General features: G+C 35.3%; 1 protein-coding gene across 1 annotated transcript in view; it reads left to right on the top strand.

The window, feature by feature from the left end:
- The window catches only part of LIN52 (lin-52 DREAM MuvB core complex component), a 96,944-nt gene that overhangs the window by 9,322 nt on the left and 72,088 nt on the right, over positions 1–15,534 (top strand). Inside the window, exons 4-5 of the mRNA XM_081114106.1 lie at positions 190–256; positions 1,949–2,032. Coding sequence (XP_080970232.1) covers positions 190–256; positions 1,949–2,032 — 151 coding nt within the window. The remainder of the gene's footprint in view (positions 1–189; positions 257–1,948; positions 2,033–15,534) is intronic.

Raw genomic sequence — 15,534 nt, 5'->3', positions numbered from 1 at the left:
TATTATTTTGTAAGGTGATTATTTATAGGCCGTATCTGAATCTGGTGAAATCAGGGTTTTAGAAATTATAATTTGCCAGTATTTTCACACAAACTGAATGCTATGTGACAAGCTACCTACAAGAAGGAAAAGTAGGGTCTCTTCACACTTTGTATGTAACTGAGTGAATATATTCTTATTTTTTGACAGCCTATTACTAGCTCGCCACCCAAATGGATGGCTGAAATAGAACGTGATGATATCGACATGTTGAAAGGTAAGCTATGCTAGTGACTTTTATCTTTTAACCTGATATTTATGCTCTCCCACAAACCACCTTCCTAGTTTTTCTCTGACTGTTCCCTTGAAAGTATTCTTAGCTCACTCAAACTGCCTACCTAACTATCTTTATTGATGTTCTTCATGTCTAAATGCCTTTCTTAACTTTTCCATATGTAGCAGTCCTTCTAATTTAAGACCTGCTCATAATGATTTTATCTGCTGCTAAAGTCCTTTAATATACTTTTGTCTTGTATAATACTTACAGTTTACAAAAAGCTCTTGCATAAATTTTTTCATTTCTCATAAAGGCCCTGTGAGCTAGATATGATGATATCTAAGGTTCAAAGGGTTAACTTAACCAAGATTTGTTAGAGTGAAAAAATTTAAACTCTTATTTTAAGTCTAGTCTCTTTCGACTATAAACAAGTGCTTATTTAGGATTTACTGCTATATATTATTGTCAGTACTATTAGTTGACAATCCCTTCATAGGTAAGACCTGTCTTATTTTATTCTTTCCCATCAATTTCTCCAATAAAGAATACTATAAGTAGTGATTATTGTTGTTTGATAAATGACTTGGAACTGAACCACAAGTGGAAATTTAAATTAAAAAACATTAATTTTCCTTGATTTTTGCTCTACTTTATTTATTTTTTTTTAATCACCCTCTGATGATAAGATTCATGATGATTGTGAAGTAATAGACTGAAAGGAAGGTAAAAATTGGATGCTTGAGCTATTTAAGCAGCTGAACAGATCAAGAAAGTCTACTACTTATGCCAGATATTGATGATAGGTGGGAGAAAAAAACACCTTTATTTGATTTCAAAGGTAATTCATTGTTCTGCATGAAATGCTTAAATGCAGGTTCCCCTCCTCCAACTCTGGAAATATTAAGTCTCAAGGGCATTTCAGGTTCATTGTTCTAATGTTCCAAATAGACATTTATATGCCATCAATATGCATTTTCTAAGGGAACGTTAAATTTTTAATGAGGGATATAGCATAATGTTTCATATAAATTGACCTGTATCTTAAACCTAAAAGGAATTTTGTGCTATGCTATTTAAATGAAAATCTGGGAAAGTAAATTGTTGTTGTTTAAGTATACTGTCTTTTTACCTGGTAAACTTAACATTTTTTATAGGTATTTGATTTGAAGGGAAAGTTTGGTGTTTGTCAATATTTAGTGTTTGTTTTCTAAACTTAGGGAAATGGGGGAACAATACATGTTTTGTCACTATTTTATTAATTTAAATAATAAGAATTAATAAAAGACAGTGGAGTTAGTGTCCATTTTTCAAGACAGATCTGTCTACCAGTATAGGCTTTCTCAATGCGATGTGTAGTCACAAGGTTTGATACTTGTATTGTGTATTCATTTTGTATGATAGGCAAAATGAATGTTGTTGAAGGATCCTTAAGATAAAACATAGTTTACTAACTCTCTCCTCATATTGGGTAAGCTCATCTGACCCAATTTTGCATTAGTGGGAAAAATTCATTGTGTGTGTGTGTGTGTGGCGGGGGCGGGAGTGGTTGGAGGAGAAAAGAAATGGATTTATGCTATTATTTGATAAAAATTAAAGCTTAAAATTTTGTATAAGAAGGATTCCCATCTCAAATGAGTTGTTATTAGAGAACAGTGTATAGAAATGATTTTGAAATAAATGATTCTATTTCAGAACTGGGGAGCCTCACCACAGCTAATTTGATGGAGAAGGTACGAGGCCTACAGAACCTGGCCTATCAGCTGGGGCTAGATGAGTGTGAGTACCCAGATCACATTAATTCAGGGTTGCCTGTTGTGTATTTCATGATGAGTTCTAGCTGTAATACAGATGTCTGTATTACATTTTATGAAGGTAAGATGTCATTATAATCTAAAGAGTGCCTTTTATGATAGAGTGTGCTGGAATAACTACTGAGTTTACTAGGTAACGTTTATTTTCCTCTGTACAGTAAAAATATATTGGAAATCCTTTCAGTTTTAAGTGATAGAATGTCCAATCAAACTAGCTTAAGCAAAAGAAGGACTTTATTAGTTCACATAAATCAAAATTCAGGAGTAGAAATAGCTTGGAGGATATCTAGATCCATGACTGTTAATGATATCATTGGGATTTGCTTTTGGTTTGCATCTCAAGACTTTGTTTCACTCATGCATTAGTCTTATTCTCTGCTGCTGCAGATAGCTTTTTCCTAGAACTGGGCAAGTGGCCAAAATGAGCTCTAATTTATATGTCTTTAAATTTCATAGTCCCCAAAGACAGAACATCTTTTCTGAACATTCCAAAAGAAAGGTCCTGGGAGGACTCTGACTGTTCCATCTTGGCTCATGTACCTAACCTGGAACCAGTCCTTTAGCCAGGTAGCATGGAGCACTCTGATAGATCAGGCCTGGGTCCTAGGTGCAGACACAGATTGAAAGGCTTAGTCTAAATCAAATCACACAGAATGGGAGAGAACAATTGATTCCTCAAAGGAAGGGATAGATAGAAGAACAAAAACATAATCTGTACCATGAGCATGGTTTTAAAAGATCTCATTTGCCCGGCCAGAGTTGCTCAGGGTTGAGCATTGACATATGAACTGGGTGGTCATGATTTGATTCCATCAGAACACATGCTGAGTTGCAGGCTTGATTCCCAGTAGAGGGTGTGCAGGAAGCAGCTGATCATTGATTCTCATCATTGATGTTCCTATCTCTCTCCCTCTCCCTTCCTCTCTGAAATCAATAAAATACATTAAAATAAATAAATTTAAAAAAGATCTTACTTATTCCTATCTGTTCTTCATTATTTTAGTTTAAAATTATTTCTTTACTAGAGGCCCGGTGCACAAATTTATACATGGGTTGGGTCCCTTGGCCTGGCCAGTGATTGGGCTGATAGGGGCCGTGGGAGGTTGGCTGTGGGAGTGCACTGACCACCAGAAGGCAGCTCCTGCATTGAGTGTCTGCCCCCTGCTGGTCAGTGCGTGTCATAGTGACCGGTCATTCAGTCGCTTAGGCTTTTATATATAAATATATATAGATAAATTATATCTCTTCCTATACTGTACTCATTATAAAATTAGAAAAGGAATTGTAGAAAATTTTCACTTTGTAATTGAAAGAGATATTCAATATAAATACAGTGGTTAGAACTTTGTTCTCAGTAGATACCTCTTGAGACCTTCATAAATCCACAGTTCTGAGAGGCTAGTATAGCTTATAATTTTCTTCAAAATGCAAGTTTTGTACTGATTAGAGCAGTGATGGCGAACCTATGACACCCGTGTAAGAGGTGACACGCGAGCTCATTTTTTTGGTTGATTTTGCTTTGTTAAATGGCATTTAAATATATAAAATAAATATCTTTGTTTTACTATGGTTGCAAATATCAAAAAATTTCTATATGTGACATGGCATCAGAGTTAAGTTAGGGTTTTTCAAAATGCTGATACGCCGAGCTCAAAAGGTTCGCCATCACTGGATTAGAGAATGGATTAGAGCAATCCTAAAATGTTTCATAAATTATTTTTCTTGTTTATAGAGCATATGGTGGGTTTTTACACATCATTGATTTAAGTTACTTCCAAATTCAACATTTAACTTTAAAATTCAATTTAAAGCCTATGATTTTTGACTGATAGTCATCACTTCTTTAGCCCTCTTTATCTTTTATTTCCATTACTGTAATTAACATTGGCTCTTTTTTTTTTTTTTTTTTTACCAAGAAAACATTTTTTAATCACTTCATGAATCAAGAAGCAGAGAACAACAAACTGCTTTAAGATATGGTTGCTAGGTTCTCTGCTAGGTTCACTCATTGTGACCTAACTCTTCTCTATGTACTGTGTATTTCTTGTGGTTGAAGTTTATGTCTTGGTAAAATTACTAATTACCAGGTATGTCATAGACCTCCAGGGTTTATAATGAAAAAGCAAATCGTTGATTATTAAATTCATGAATGCAAGGCTTGTATAGTATAGAAATTGATTCTCTTTCTAGCTCTGGATAATAAATGCTGTAATAATAATAATGATCAATCCTTTATCTCTCTGTGTCAATTTTTTTATGAAATAAATTTTATGCTCAGTGTGTCAAGAAGATGCTATATTGTCGAATATATTGATTAATAATGTTATTTCTAGTTAGTTATAGTTGAAATTGCTATATTTTCTCTAAATAGTGGGGTTTTTTTTTCTGCTTTCCTACTGAGAAAGATAATGAAGTGAGTTTGTGTGGGGTTTTTTCACTAATTTTAATTATGGAAAATTTTAAACATTTACCAAGGTAGAGAGACTAAAATAATGACTTCATGTACTCATATCTGGCTTTAATAGTCAGCATGGGCAATCTGTTTTACTTATATCAACCTCCCATGATTCTTTTAAAGCAACCCTCAGGCATCAGATTACCTCATTGTCAAATAACTTCAGATGTGATTTCAAAAGACAAGGACCCTCCCTCCCTTCCTTTCTTTCTGTCGTTCTTTCTTTAATGTAACTGCACTTCCATTATTATGCCTAAAATTTTTTAGCAAACTTGCTTAATATCATCAAATACCCAATTAAGATTCAGATTTTCCTGGTTGACTCATAATTACTTTTATACAGTTAGCTTGTTTAAATCAGTATCTTAACTAAGGTTCATATACCATATTTGGTGGATATGTCTCTTAAGTCTCTTTTAGTTATTTATTCATTTATTTTTAAAATAGTTTTTATTGATTTCAGAGAGGAAGAGAAATAGATAGAAACATCAATGATGAGAGAGAATCATTGATAGGCTGCTTCCTGCATGCCCCACACTGAGGATTGAGCCTGCAACCCTGGCATGTGCCCTGAGTTCATAGGTCACTGCTCAACCACTGAGCCATGCCAGCTGGGCTCATTTATTTATTTTTTATTACTATTTTAAAATATGTTTTTATTGATTTCAGAGAGAGTAAGGGAGAGAGAGAGAGAGAGAGAGAGAGAGAGAGAGAGAGAGAGAGAGAGAAACAGAGAAACATCAGTGATGAGAGAGAATCATCAATTACTAGTAGCTGCCTCCTGCACACCCCCTATTTGTGACTGAGTCCACAACCTGGGAATCAAACTGTGACCTCCTGGTTCATAGGTTAACATTCAACCAATGAGCACATCAGCCAGGCTTAAGTCTCTTTTAATCTGTCATAGTTCCTCCTCCCTTGTATTTTCCCTTGTCATTTATTAAACCTAGTTATTTGTTCAGAAGCATTTTCCATATTTTAGATTTTGTTGCTTACCATCCTATGGTGGTGCATAGATAGATACAGGCTTGATTTTTATTTTGGCAAGAATATTTCATAAGTATTGTATACATTTATCAGAAGGTATATAATGTCTGTCTCTCTTTGTGATATTAAGGTTAATTACTTGGTAAAGATATTGTTAGCCTGATTTATTATTCATTGTAAAATTCACCATCAGCCTTGCACCAGAGTTTTAGCAACCTTTGGTAACTGCCTAAGTCTACTATTTTATTATAGATTTCAAAATGGTAATATTCTAATTCTGTCATTCCTTCTTATTAGCTAGAATTTTTCTATGATGGTTTTTACTTAGTAACTATTTATTATTACCTTGAAAGCTATTTTTACTGAATAAATTATTCTTTCTCTTTATCAGTTTTTAGAATGAATCAGTTCCCCAAGCATCAATAAAGTCTATTTTAATGGCTTTCCACTGAATCAGAAACTTGGTATGGTTTGTTTTAGTTTTAATCCACACAGTTAAAACCATTACTGTTAAGGGTATATCTAAAATTTAAGGCTTTGTAGGTGGGGAGATTTAAAGTCACCTAATCAGCCACTTTATGCACTGAACCAAAACCATGCAACAGAAATGCTCATTTCTGCCAGATAAGTCCCATGAGTACAGCGGAGATTTTTCAAAATTATTTTCTAGTTCAAAATTCAGTCTTATTTAAACTTCTGTAGCAGTGCTTTGCAACTGATTGTCGTTTGCTTTGATCATAAGAATTTATTGACATATTTAGAATATAGATTTTATATTTATACTTGGAAAGAATTACATTGATATGGATCAGACTTCTTGGATATAAACTCTCTCTTTGTTTTATTGTGTATAGTGTATTTGCATAAAAACAAGATCCTTTTTTTTTTTTTGTCCTTATAGATTATTCATCTACTCTAGAGGTTGACATTTACTTGATACCCTAATCTGGTATTTCGATGTCTCAATCCTCTTTTCTACATTAATTGAGAGGATGACATGGATGAAAAATAAGCAGTAGGAACTGATGAATCCCCCAGGACCAGTTATCCTGTTTTCATGCAAATATCTCCACTGATAAAGATGATGGAAAGGAAAAAGATGCAAAAAATATTTGTCCTTAAAACATGATTGTTTGTCACTTCCCTAGAGCATTGTTAAATGTTAGTATAGAAATAATGTGAACCTTCTTGGGCTGATAATAACTAGATTGTGTTTTTTGAAAGGCAAACCCTGCCCTTTGATTTGGTACATGATTATGTCTCATAACCGTTTTGGTGTGCAGATTTGGGGGTGCAATAATTTTTTGTATAGGGGCCTCTTGGCTTGATTTGGGCAGTTAATTTATATGAAATTCTCATGATATATATAGAAATACAAAAAATTGTAAACTGCCTTCCCATATAAAGAATTCCATTTCTGTTACTTTTGTTTGAGTTCAGTGTCCTTTCTGTTTTGGACTGGAACTGTTGTAGTCACTTCTTATGGTCTGCCTGCCTCTCCACTGCCTTATCCCAGTCTCTCTTGTTTGCCACGACCAGATTAATTTTTCTTAAGTGTCATTTCTTTGGTTTGTCCTTTGCTCATAAGTCATTAACAGTACTTCATTACCCATATGATAAAATTCAGATTCCTTTCCATGGCATTCAAAATCCTCTATACCAAGCATGTCAAACACAGGGCCCGCGAGCCACATGTGGCACACAATGAATATTTTTGCGGCCCAGCCAATATAAGGTATATAAGAAACGTTTTAATAAAAATGTTGTAACTTAATTTTTACCATATTTTGTTATACGTAATCTATATATGTAAAAGGCTAATATGCTAAGTGTCCATCAGGGTAACGACATCATGTAGCAACGCCCAGCTTCCTCTCCCTAGTGACTAGCCTCCTTGCAGTTTCTTCAGCCCAGGAACACGACTTGCTTTATAGCCAGGTGGAAATACTTTACACTTTAACCAAATGTCTGTGAAGTGTTTTCCTGTGCCTCATCTCATTTGATCCTCACAGAAGTCCTGGAATATGTAGATAGGAGACTCAGTGGAATCCTATTTTCTTTTCATTAGCTGGGAAACAGAGATTTAGAAGCTTAGAAACTTGACCCGACTGAAAAGAATAAGAAATGGTGGACCTTGAAAATGAATTCAGGTTTTCTCACTGCGCAGAATATAGTCAAACACTGCTGCAGTTAAATATTTTACCCTTTGTTCTCCCTGCGTGATCTACAATAATAATCTGCTTCGTGTTGATATTTATTGCTGTATTGCTGACAATTACCTGAAAGAGAAGTTGAGGTGCTTCACTGGGCTGGAAAAAGTTTAGCTAAAGCAGAAAGTAGGTCTAATTAAGCAAGTTTATCCTATATATATAAAAGGCTAAGTTGACTCGCGCATGCGTGATACATATAAAGCTCTTGCTGGTGCCAATTGCACATGTGTGTTTCGATCTGTCTGTCATTGTCAATCGTAAATTTGGTTGACACTTCTATTATAGAGAAAGAATGAATAGTGATATTGAAATATTTCTTCTAATTAATTTCCTTTCAATGTGCATGAATTCGTGCACCAGGCCACTAGTTATTAATAACGAACTACAATGTTTGCTGATGACTGGTTACTATAATTGTGTTGTATTCATTTCCCTTATGTGCCTTACGTGCAGGTGCACCATTTCTCTCCACTAATACTAGCAGCGAATATTTTAGCAGCTGACTGCCACGTCATTAGTCTTGTACCGACTTGCTTGGTGTACGCAACAGGAAATATTTCGCTTTCGGAGAACAAGAAAAATAGGTTTATTTGTGTTATGCTTATTAATTTGTGCAGTTATTCAGTGTCTGGTAAGTTAATGTTCAAGAAAAAAATATTAATTTTTATTAAAATGTTCTATTATTTTGTTAATGATTACTCATTTATTCCAGCCCTTCGTATTGAGCATGTCTCTATCGAAGTAAACCTACGTTTCTATGAAAATTGAAGCTTTTGCTTTTTTGCAGTCCACATAAACTTAAACCTTGTTTATTTGGCCCGTGTTAGCCTTTGAGTTTGGCATGCTTTTTCTATACTCTGACCCTAGCCTAATCACTAGCCTACCAAAATACCATACACTGTTCCCATTTGAAATACTCTTCCCAGAACACTTTCCCACGTTCTTAATTCTGTTCATGCTATTCTTTTTTCTCAGAAAGTTCTCCCTGACCTAGTTCTAGTATTATAACTTTTATTCATCCTTCATTATTCTGCCCAGTATTTAGCTCTTTCATACCTGATATGAAAAGTGAACTCTTTTAGTCAGTCTCCCAAATTACTCAAGAGCAGTTCATTTTGTATGGCACTTTTACCATTTTGGGAAATTTTTGGTATGTCTTATCTCTTGGATTGATTATAACTATATAATAAGAATCATATTTTTGGGCTGTCTTTGTAACCCATAGAGTACCTGGTTTACAGTAAGTGTGCAATGCATGTTTTTTGATTGAAGAATGATCAACTGCAGATGTCTTCAAATGAAATGACAGAGTTTTTCTAATGAAATTCATTGACTTAAAACTGAAAAGGTAGAAACTTCTAGAAATTACTCTATTTCTGGATGATTTTTTTGTGTTTTAGTGATGAGAAAAGTAAGAAGGTCTTGTAATATCTGGAATTTTTCCTCTATGACAGTGGATGATCAACCACACATAGTAAAGATAGTGTGAAACTTGTTGATAATGGTTTGATTCTTTATATACCTGAACCCTACTCCATCGCGATCATGACCTGGGCATAATCCTGACTTAGTCTTGTAAGTTGCAACATTATATAGCTTGCTTTATTCCTAAGACCCACTGAACTATTTTGAATCTTATTGAATACCTGATTCTCTGCCATTTTTTACTCTTAAGAACTGCCCCCCCCCCCAATCCGTTAAAGCTATAAACATTTTAGTAGTCATGCAGGTTACCTATTTACTGGCTATCTTGAAAATATTTTAAAATAGAATGACAGTAGATCATGTCATTTGAAACTTAGGCTAAAGCTTGGGGCTCTGGTGCATGGTGTTTTTTGTTTTTAATAACAGCTTTATTGAGATAGAATTTATATACTCTACAATTCACTTTTTAAAATAATATATTTTTATTGATTTTAGAGAGGAAGGGAGAAGGAGAGAGAGAAACATCAGTGATGAAAGGGACTCATTGATTGGCTGCTTCCTGCATGCCCCACACAGGGGATCGAGCCCCAAACCCAAGTTTGTGCCCTGACCAGGAATTGAATCTTGACCTCATGGTTCCTAGGTTGTTATTCAACCATTGGGCCAAACCAACCAGGCTACAGTTTACTTTTTTATAGTGTGTAATTCAATGATTTTTATATATTCAGAGTTCTTGCAACACAATCAGTTTTAGAACCTTTTTATCACTACCAAAAGAGACTACCCATTAGCAGTCACTCCCCATTTCCTTCCACCCCTAAACTCAATAGGCATAAGAGCAGGACTAATAAATGAGTTGAATAAAGTGCAGGATATAATATGCATGTGCAGAAACCAATCATATTTCTCTACAGTAGCTAATCTGTCTGTATGAATTTGCCTAGCCTGAACATTTCATATAAATGGAATCATACAAAATGTGGTCTTTTGTGAATAGTTTCTTTCACTTAACATAGTGTTTTTAGTATTCTTCTATGTCGTAGCATGTATCAGTACTTTATTTCTTTTTTGGCTGCAGAATGTTTTGTTGTATAAATACAGTTATTCACTAGTTATCCACATTATATTTATCCACCAGTTGATGGACATTTGAGTTATTTTCACTATTTGGCTGATGTGAATAATGCTACTATGAACTTCACATACAAGTTTTTATGTGGGTCTGTCTTTTCATTCTGTTGAATTTTATAACTAGGAGTGGAATTTCTGGGTCATATGGTAACTCTACCTCTGACCATTGAGGAACTGTCAGACTATTTAAAATACTGGGTGTACCAGCATGTACGAGGGTTCCAATTTCTTCATATCCTTGCCAGTACTTGTTATTTTTTGTTTAAGGAAGTTATTATCATATCCATCTTAATGGATGTGAAGTGGTAGCTCGTGCTTTGGAATTACATTTGCCTAAAACTAATGATATCGCACATGTTTTCATTTGCTTATTGGCCAATTGTATGTCTTCTTGGAAAACTATCTATTCAGACCCTTTGTCTACTTTTTTTTTTTTTTTTAATCCGCTCCAGAGGGTATTTTTTCCTTTGATTTTAGAGATAGTAGAGGGAGTGAGGGAGGGAGAGAAATATTCATGTGAGAGAGACACATCAATTGGTTGCCTCCTGCATGTGCCCCAGTAGGGGCTGGGGATCAAACCTGAACCCAGGTATGTGCCCTTGATCTGGAATCGAACACTCGAACTTTCAGTGCTCAGGCCGTTGCTCTATCCACTGAGCCAAACTGGCTAGGGCAGTACCCACTATCTTCATCACTGTAGCTTTATAGCAAGTTTTCAATTTGGGATGTGTGAGTTTTCCAGCTTTGTTTTTTTTTAAGATTGTTTTTGCTCTTCTGGGTCCCTTGAATTTCCATAGGAATTTTAACTTGTCAGTTATTTAAAAGAAATCAGCTGGGATTTTGATAAGGATTGCATTGACTCTCTAGATCACTTTGGGGAGTATTGCCATCTTAATAATATTAGGTCATTCATTAATGTGGTGTGTCATTCTCTTTACTTATATCTTCTTTAATTTCTTTCAACCATATTTTTTAGTTTTCAAAGTATGTGTAAATTTTGCACTTAGTTTATTAATATGTATTCATAAGTCCTGAAAGAAAATCTTGTGTTGATCATTTTTTATTTTGCCGTATGAGGCTAAAATCATGACAGACTGACATGGACAATTGTGAATTTTAAAAAAATGTATTCCTAAGTATTTTATTTTTTGATGTATTATAAATGAAATTGTTTTCTTAATTTCATTTTCAGAGTGCTTATTGCTACTGTAGAGAAAAACAATTGTTGTACATTTTATATCCTGCAACTTAACTTATTTATTAATTCTAATTGTGTTTTAGTAAATATACTTAAGATTTTTAATACCCCAAATTAGGTTACCTGCAAATAGAGATAGTTTTACTTCTTTATTTCCAATCTGGATATTTTATTTCATTGTCTTGCCTAATTGCCCTGGTTAGTAAGTTTGGTACGGTGTTGAATAGAAGCAGCAAGAGTGGACATCTTTGTCTTCTTCCCGATCTTAGGGGAAAGCACTAAATGTGATGTTTGCGCGTGTTTTGTAGATTCCCTTTGTCAGGTTAAAGAAGTTATGTCTTATTTTTTGTTAGATGTTGTGGTGTTTTGTTTGTTTTTAATAATGAAGAGGAATTGAATTTGATACATTTATTCTTGATTACACTTTACCATCTATAGTAACAAAAGCATAATATGCTAATTAGACTGGATGTCCTTCCAGACATCCTTCCAGGCAGCCTTTTGGAGGAAGCTGTGGTGGTGGGGACCGAGGCAGCAGTAGCCGCCCTGGCAGCGGGGGGCCGAGGGGCGGTGGGTGGGGGCCAAGGCAGAGGCAGCCGCTGCAGTGGCGGGGGCCAAGCCCCTTGCATGAATTTCATGCATCAGGCCTCTAGTATCTTATAAAACAAATAAAAATATCAATTTAATTTACACTCATTTACTTGGACTGATTTGAAATTACCTTGGTACTATAAAGAAAGGATTACCTAAGAAGTTATTAAGCAAATTAGATCACATGAAGTATATTACCATTTAAAGAAGCTTTAAGAAATTTAGCTTATTTTGATATATGCAAGTGTTTCTGCTAATTTATAGTCTAATCCTGTGTTTGTTTAACAGTTTCAATAGGACTGTTATTTGGCTAAATGTAATCACCATAGTTTTTGAAAGTAAACATTTTATTGTAAACAGATTGAGACTTCCCATTTAAACTTGATACTTCATCCCAGTAATCTACATTGATGAAGTTGTGTGCACCAGAAACTATTTGATACAACTTTCTTTGGTGGTGGTACCACAGAAAAGCTTCTGCTTCACGCTAGCCTGTGGTATAGTAGACTTCTCTACCCTCTAGGCATGTGATTTTTTTAAGTGGCCATTTATGTTTAGAAGTCCAAATAAAATTCTAACGAACACTTAGCTCTTTTAATATTTTTAATTTTAACCTATGAACGAGGGCAGGGAGATAATAATTGAAACTCTTATACCCTGACTATTCTTCACTGTGATTTGACATCACAATTATTTATCTGGCTTATTTTATAAGGTCTGTTCAGTCCTACCTTTGTCTTTAATAGTTAAAAGTTAAATTAACTCACTTGTCTGATTGAAGAGAAAAATCATCTAGCCTTCAACCTCTAGATGGCAGCATGTGTCTTATTATATTACTACTTTTTCCTCTACACATTGTCTCCTGAACTGTGTTTCTGATTTTGGTAAAAAGTTCTTGTAACTTTACCAGACTACTTGCCTGACTTTGTTGATGCTTTGCTTGATTTTTAGCTTTTTTTCTTCTTTTAATTTCTCCATTGTTTTATCCCCCAAATAATTCCTTTCTTAAGCAATGTATATTTTTTACTTTTTAATTGAATTTATTGGGGTGACATCTATATATATAAAAGGCTAATATGCAAAGTGTCCCCTCAGGAGTTCGACCAGGAGACCGGGAATTCAATTGCTCACTATGACGTGCGCTGACCACCAGGGGGCAGCGCGTTATGAGGGAAGAAAGGCCCTGGCCAGCAGCCAGAAGGCCCCAATCAGCCCTGATTGCCTGCCAGGCCTAGGGACCCTACCCATGCACAAATTTCGTGCACTGGGGCTCTAGTTGGTTAATAAAATTATATAGGTTTCAGGTATACAATTCTATAATAAATCATCTGTGTATTATATGTTCATCACCCAAAATCAAGTCTCCTTCCTCTCTCCTTTATCCTCTTCTGTCTCCTCCTGCCCTTTCCCTCTAGTAATCATCAAACTGTTGTCTGTGTCTATGACAGGGGTGGGCAAACTTTTTGACTCGAGGGCCACAATGGGTTCTTAAACTGGACCGGAGGGCCGGAACAAAAGCATGGATGGAGTGGTTGTGTGAACTAATATAAATTCAAAGTAAACATCATTACATAAAAGGGTATGGTCTTTTTTTTTTTTTTTTTTTTTTAGTTTTATTCATTTCAAACGGCCGGATCCGGCCCGAGGGCTGTAGTTTGCCCACGGCTGGTATGAGGTGTTTTTGGTTGCTGTTATTGTTTTCTTAATCCCTTCACCTTTTTCACCTAGTGCCCCAAGCTCCCTTCCCTCTAACAGCTGTCAGTCTGTTTTCTGTATATATAAGTCTGTTTCTATTTGTTTGTTCATTAGATTCCACATGCAAGTGAAAACATATGGTATTTGTCTTTTTCTGACTGGCTTATGTCACTTAGCATAATATTCTCCAGGTCCATCCATGCTGTCACAAAGGATAAGATTTCCTTTTTGATGGCTGAGTGGTATTCCATTGTGTAAATGTACCACAGCTTTTTTATTCATTCATCTAATGATAGACACTTGGGCTACTTCTAAATCTTGGGTATTGTAAATATGCTACAATGAACATAGGGATGTATATATTCTTTCTTTACTTATTTTTGTATGTATTATTTTGAATTAGTGTTAGCTAAAATTGATAAAATAAACTTGAACTCAATACCTCAAGAAGAATTTAATTGTTTCAAAATAAAGCTTTTATCTACTTAGCCATTTTGAGTGATGAGATAGTAGCAAAAGAATGAAGCAACTATTTGAATGCCTGCTTCCTGCAAGGCTCTGTAGCAGCTATGAAGATGAATAAGACATAAATTACTGCCCTTGTGCAGATTAAAATCTAGCTGGGAAGAGATAAGACAATTAAGTAAATGATTCTTTATAGAAGGTGGAGGAGATAAACTCTACAAGAGCACAAAGAACTGGGGATAGGGGAGAAGGGGGCAGTTACATTAGATTGCTTTAGGAATGGCAGATAAGTTTCATTTTGTATGTCAACATGGATTGATGAGTAAAGATTGCCTAGGTCTGTTTAATTGAGGGATTTTGAGAAGGGGCCTGGATTCAGAAATCAATTAGTGTTGTCTGCTATGAACAAGGGAGAGATATGGGTGTGGTGGTATTTGCTATTTTTGGAGCATTGAGCATAGACCTTAGAGAACACATAGGATCCGGATAGGTGGAAGTGGGAAGAGACCACATTCTAGGTGGAATGAGTATGAAAGCAGAGCTTGAAACAACTGCTATGCTCAAGGAACAATGTGAAGGATCTAATCTGGTCTTAAGGAGCCCGGGTTATATTAAGGGTCATAAGGACTAAGACTAGGAGGGAGATAGGTGCCAGACTGAGGAGGGCCTTGAACTTGGCGGGGAGGGGCAGGTGTGAAGGGTTAGATTCATAGATAATGGGGAGTATGTGCAATGTCTTTTGAATGTCTTACTGACTATAACATTAACTATGTGTTCACTATATGGCTTGTGAGACACTTTACCAAGAGACTTTACTACAAATCTGTTTGTTATAAAGATAAAGAAGAAAGTAAATAAAACGTAGCATTACGACTAAGAGATAACTACTGTTAACATTGGATGTGTTTCCTGACCCTCCATTTTTCCTTTATGTATGAATGTGCGCTTACATTTCTATGTAAGCCCATGCATATACACAGACATGCTTTTTAACATTACTGAGACTAAAGTCTATGTATGTGATTTTAGCCTGTAAATACTTTTTTTTTCCATTTATTCTTTTTCTGCATCATTAAAAATTCTATCTCTGAAGATTTTTGAGTAGGGAAATCACGTACCTTTAGGAGGCATTAGTGCATAGGATGGGAGGGAATGGTAGAGACAGAGGCTGGAAGCTATTGTGGGAATTCAGCAAGAAGAATTGAGGGCTTGAATGAATGATGGCAGTATGAATAGAAAGAAGTGCACTGACAGTAGATGTTTCAGGTATATCATTTTCTGGATAGGTCTTAGGGAGTAAGCTGAAATTA

This window comes from Myotis nattereri (genome assembly GCF_964212035.1).
Source record: "Myotis nattereri genome assembly, chromosome: 1".
Taxonomy (NCBI): domain Eukaryota; kingdom Metazoa; phylum Chordata; class Mammalia; order Chiroptera; family Vespertilionidae; genus Myotis; species Myotis nattereri.
This window is presented reverse-complemented; position numbering and strand designations above follow the sequence as displayed.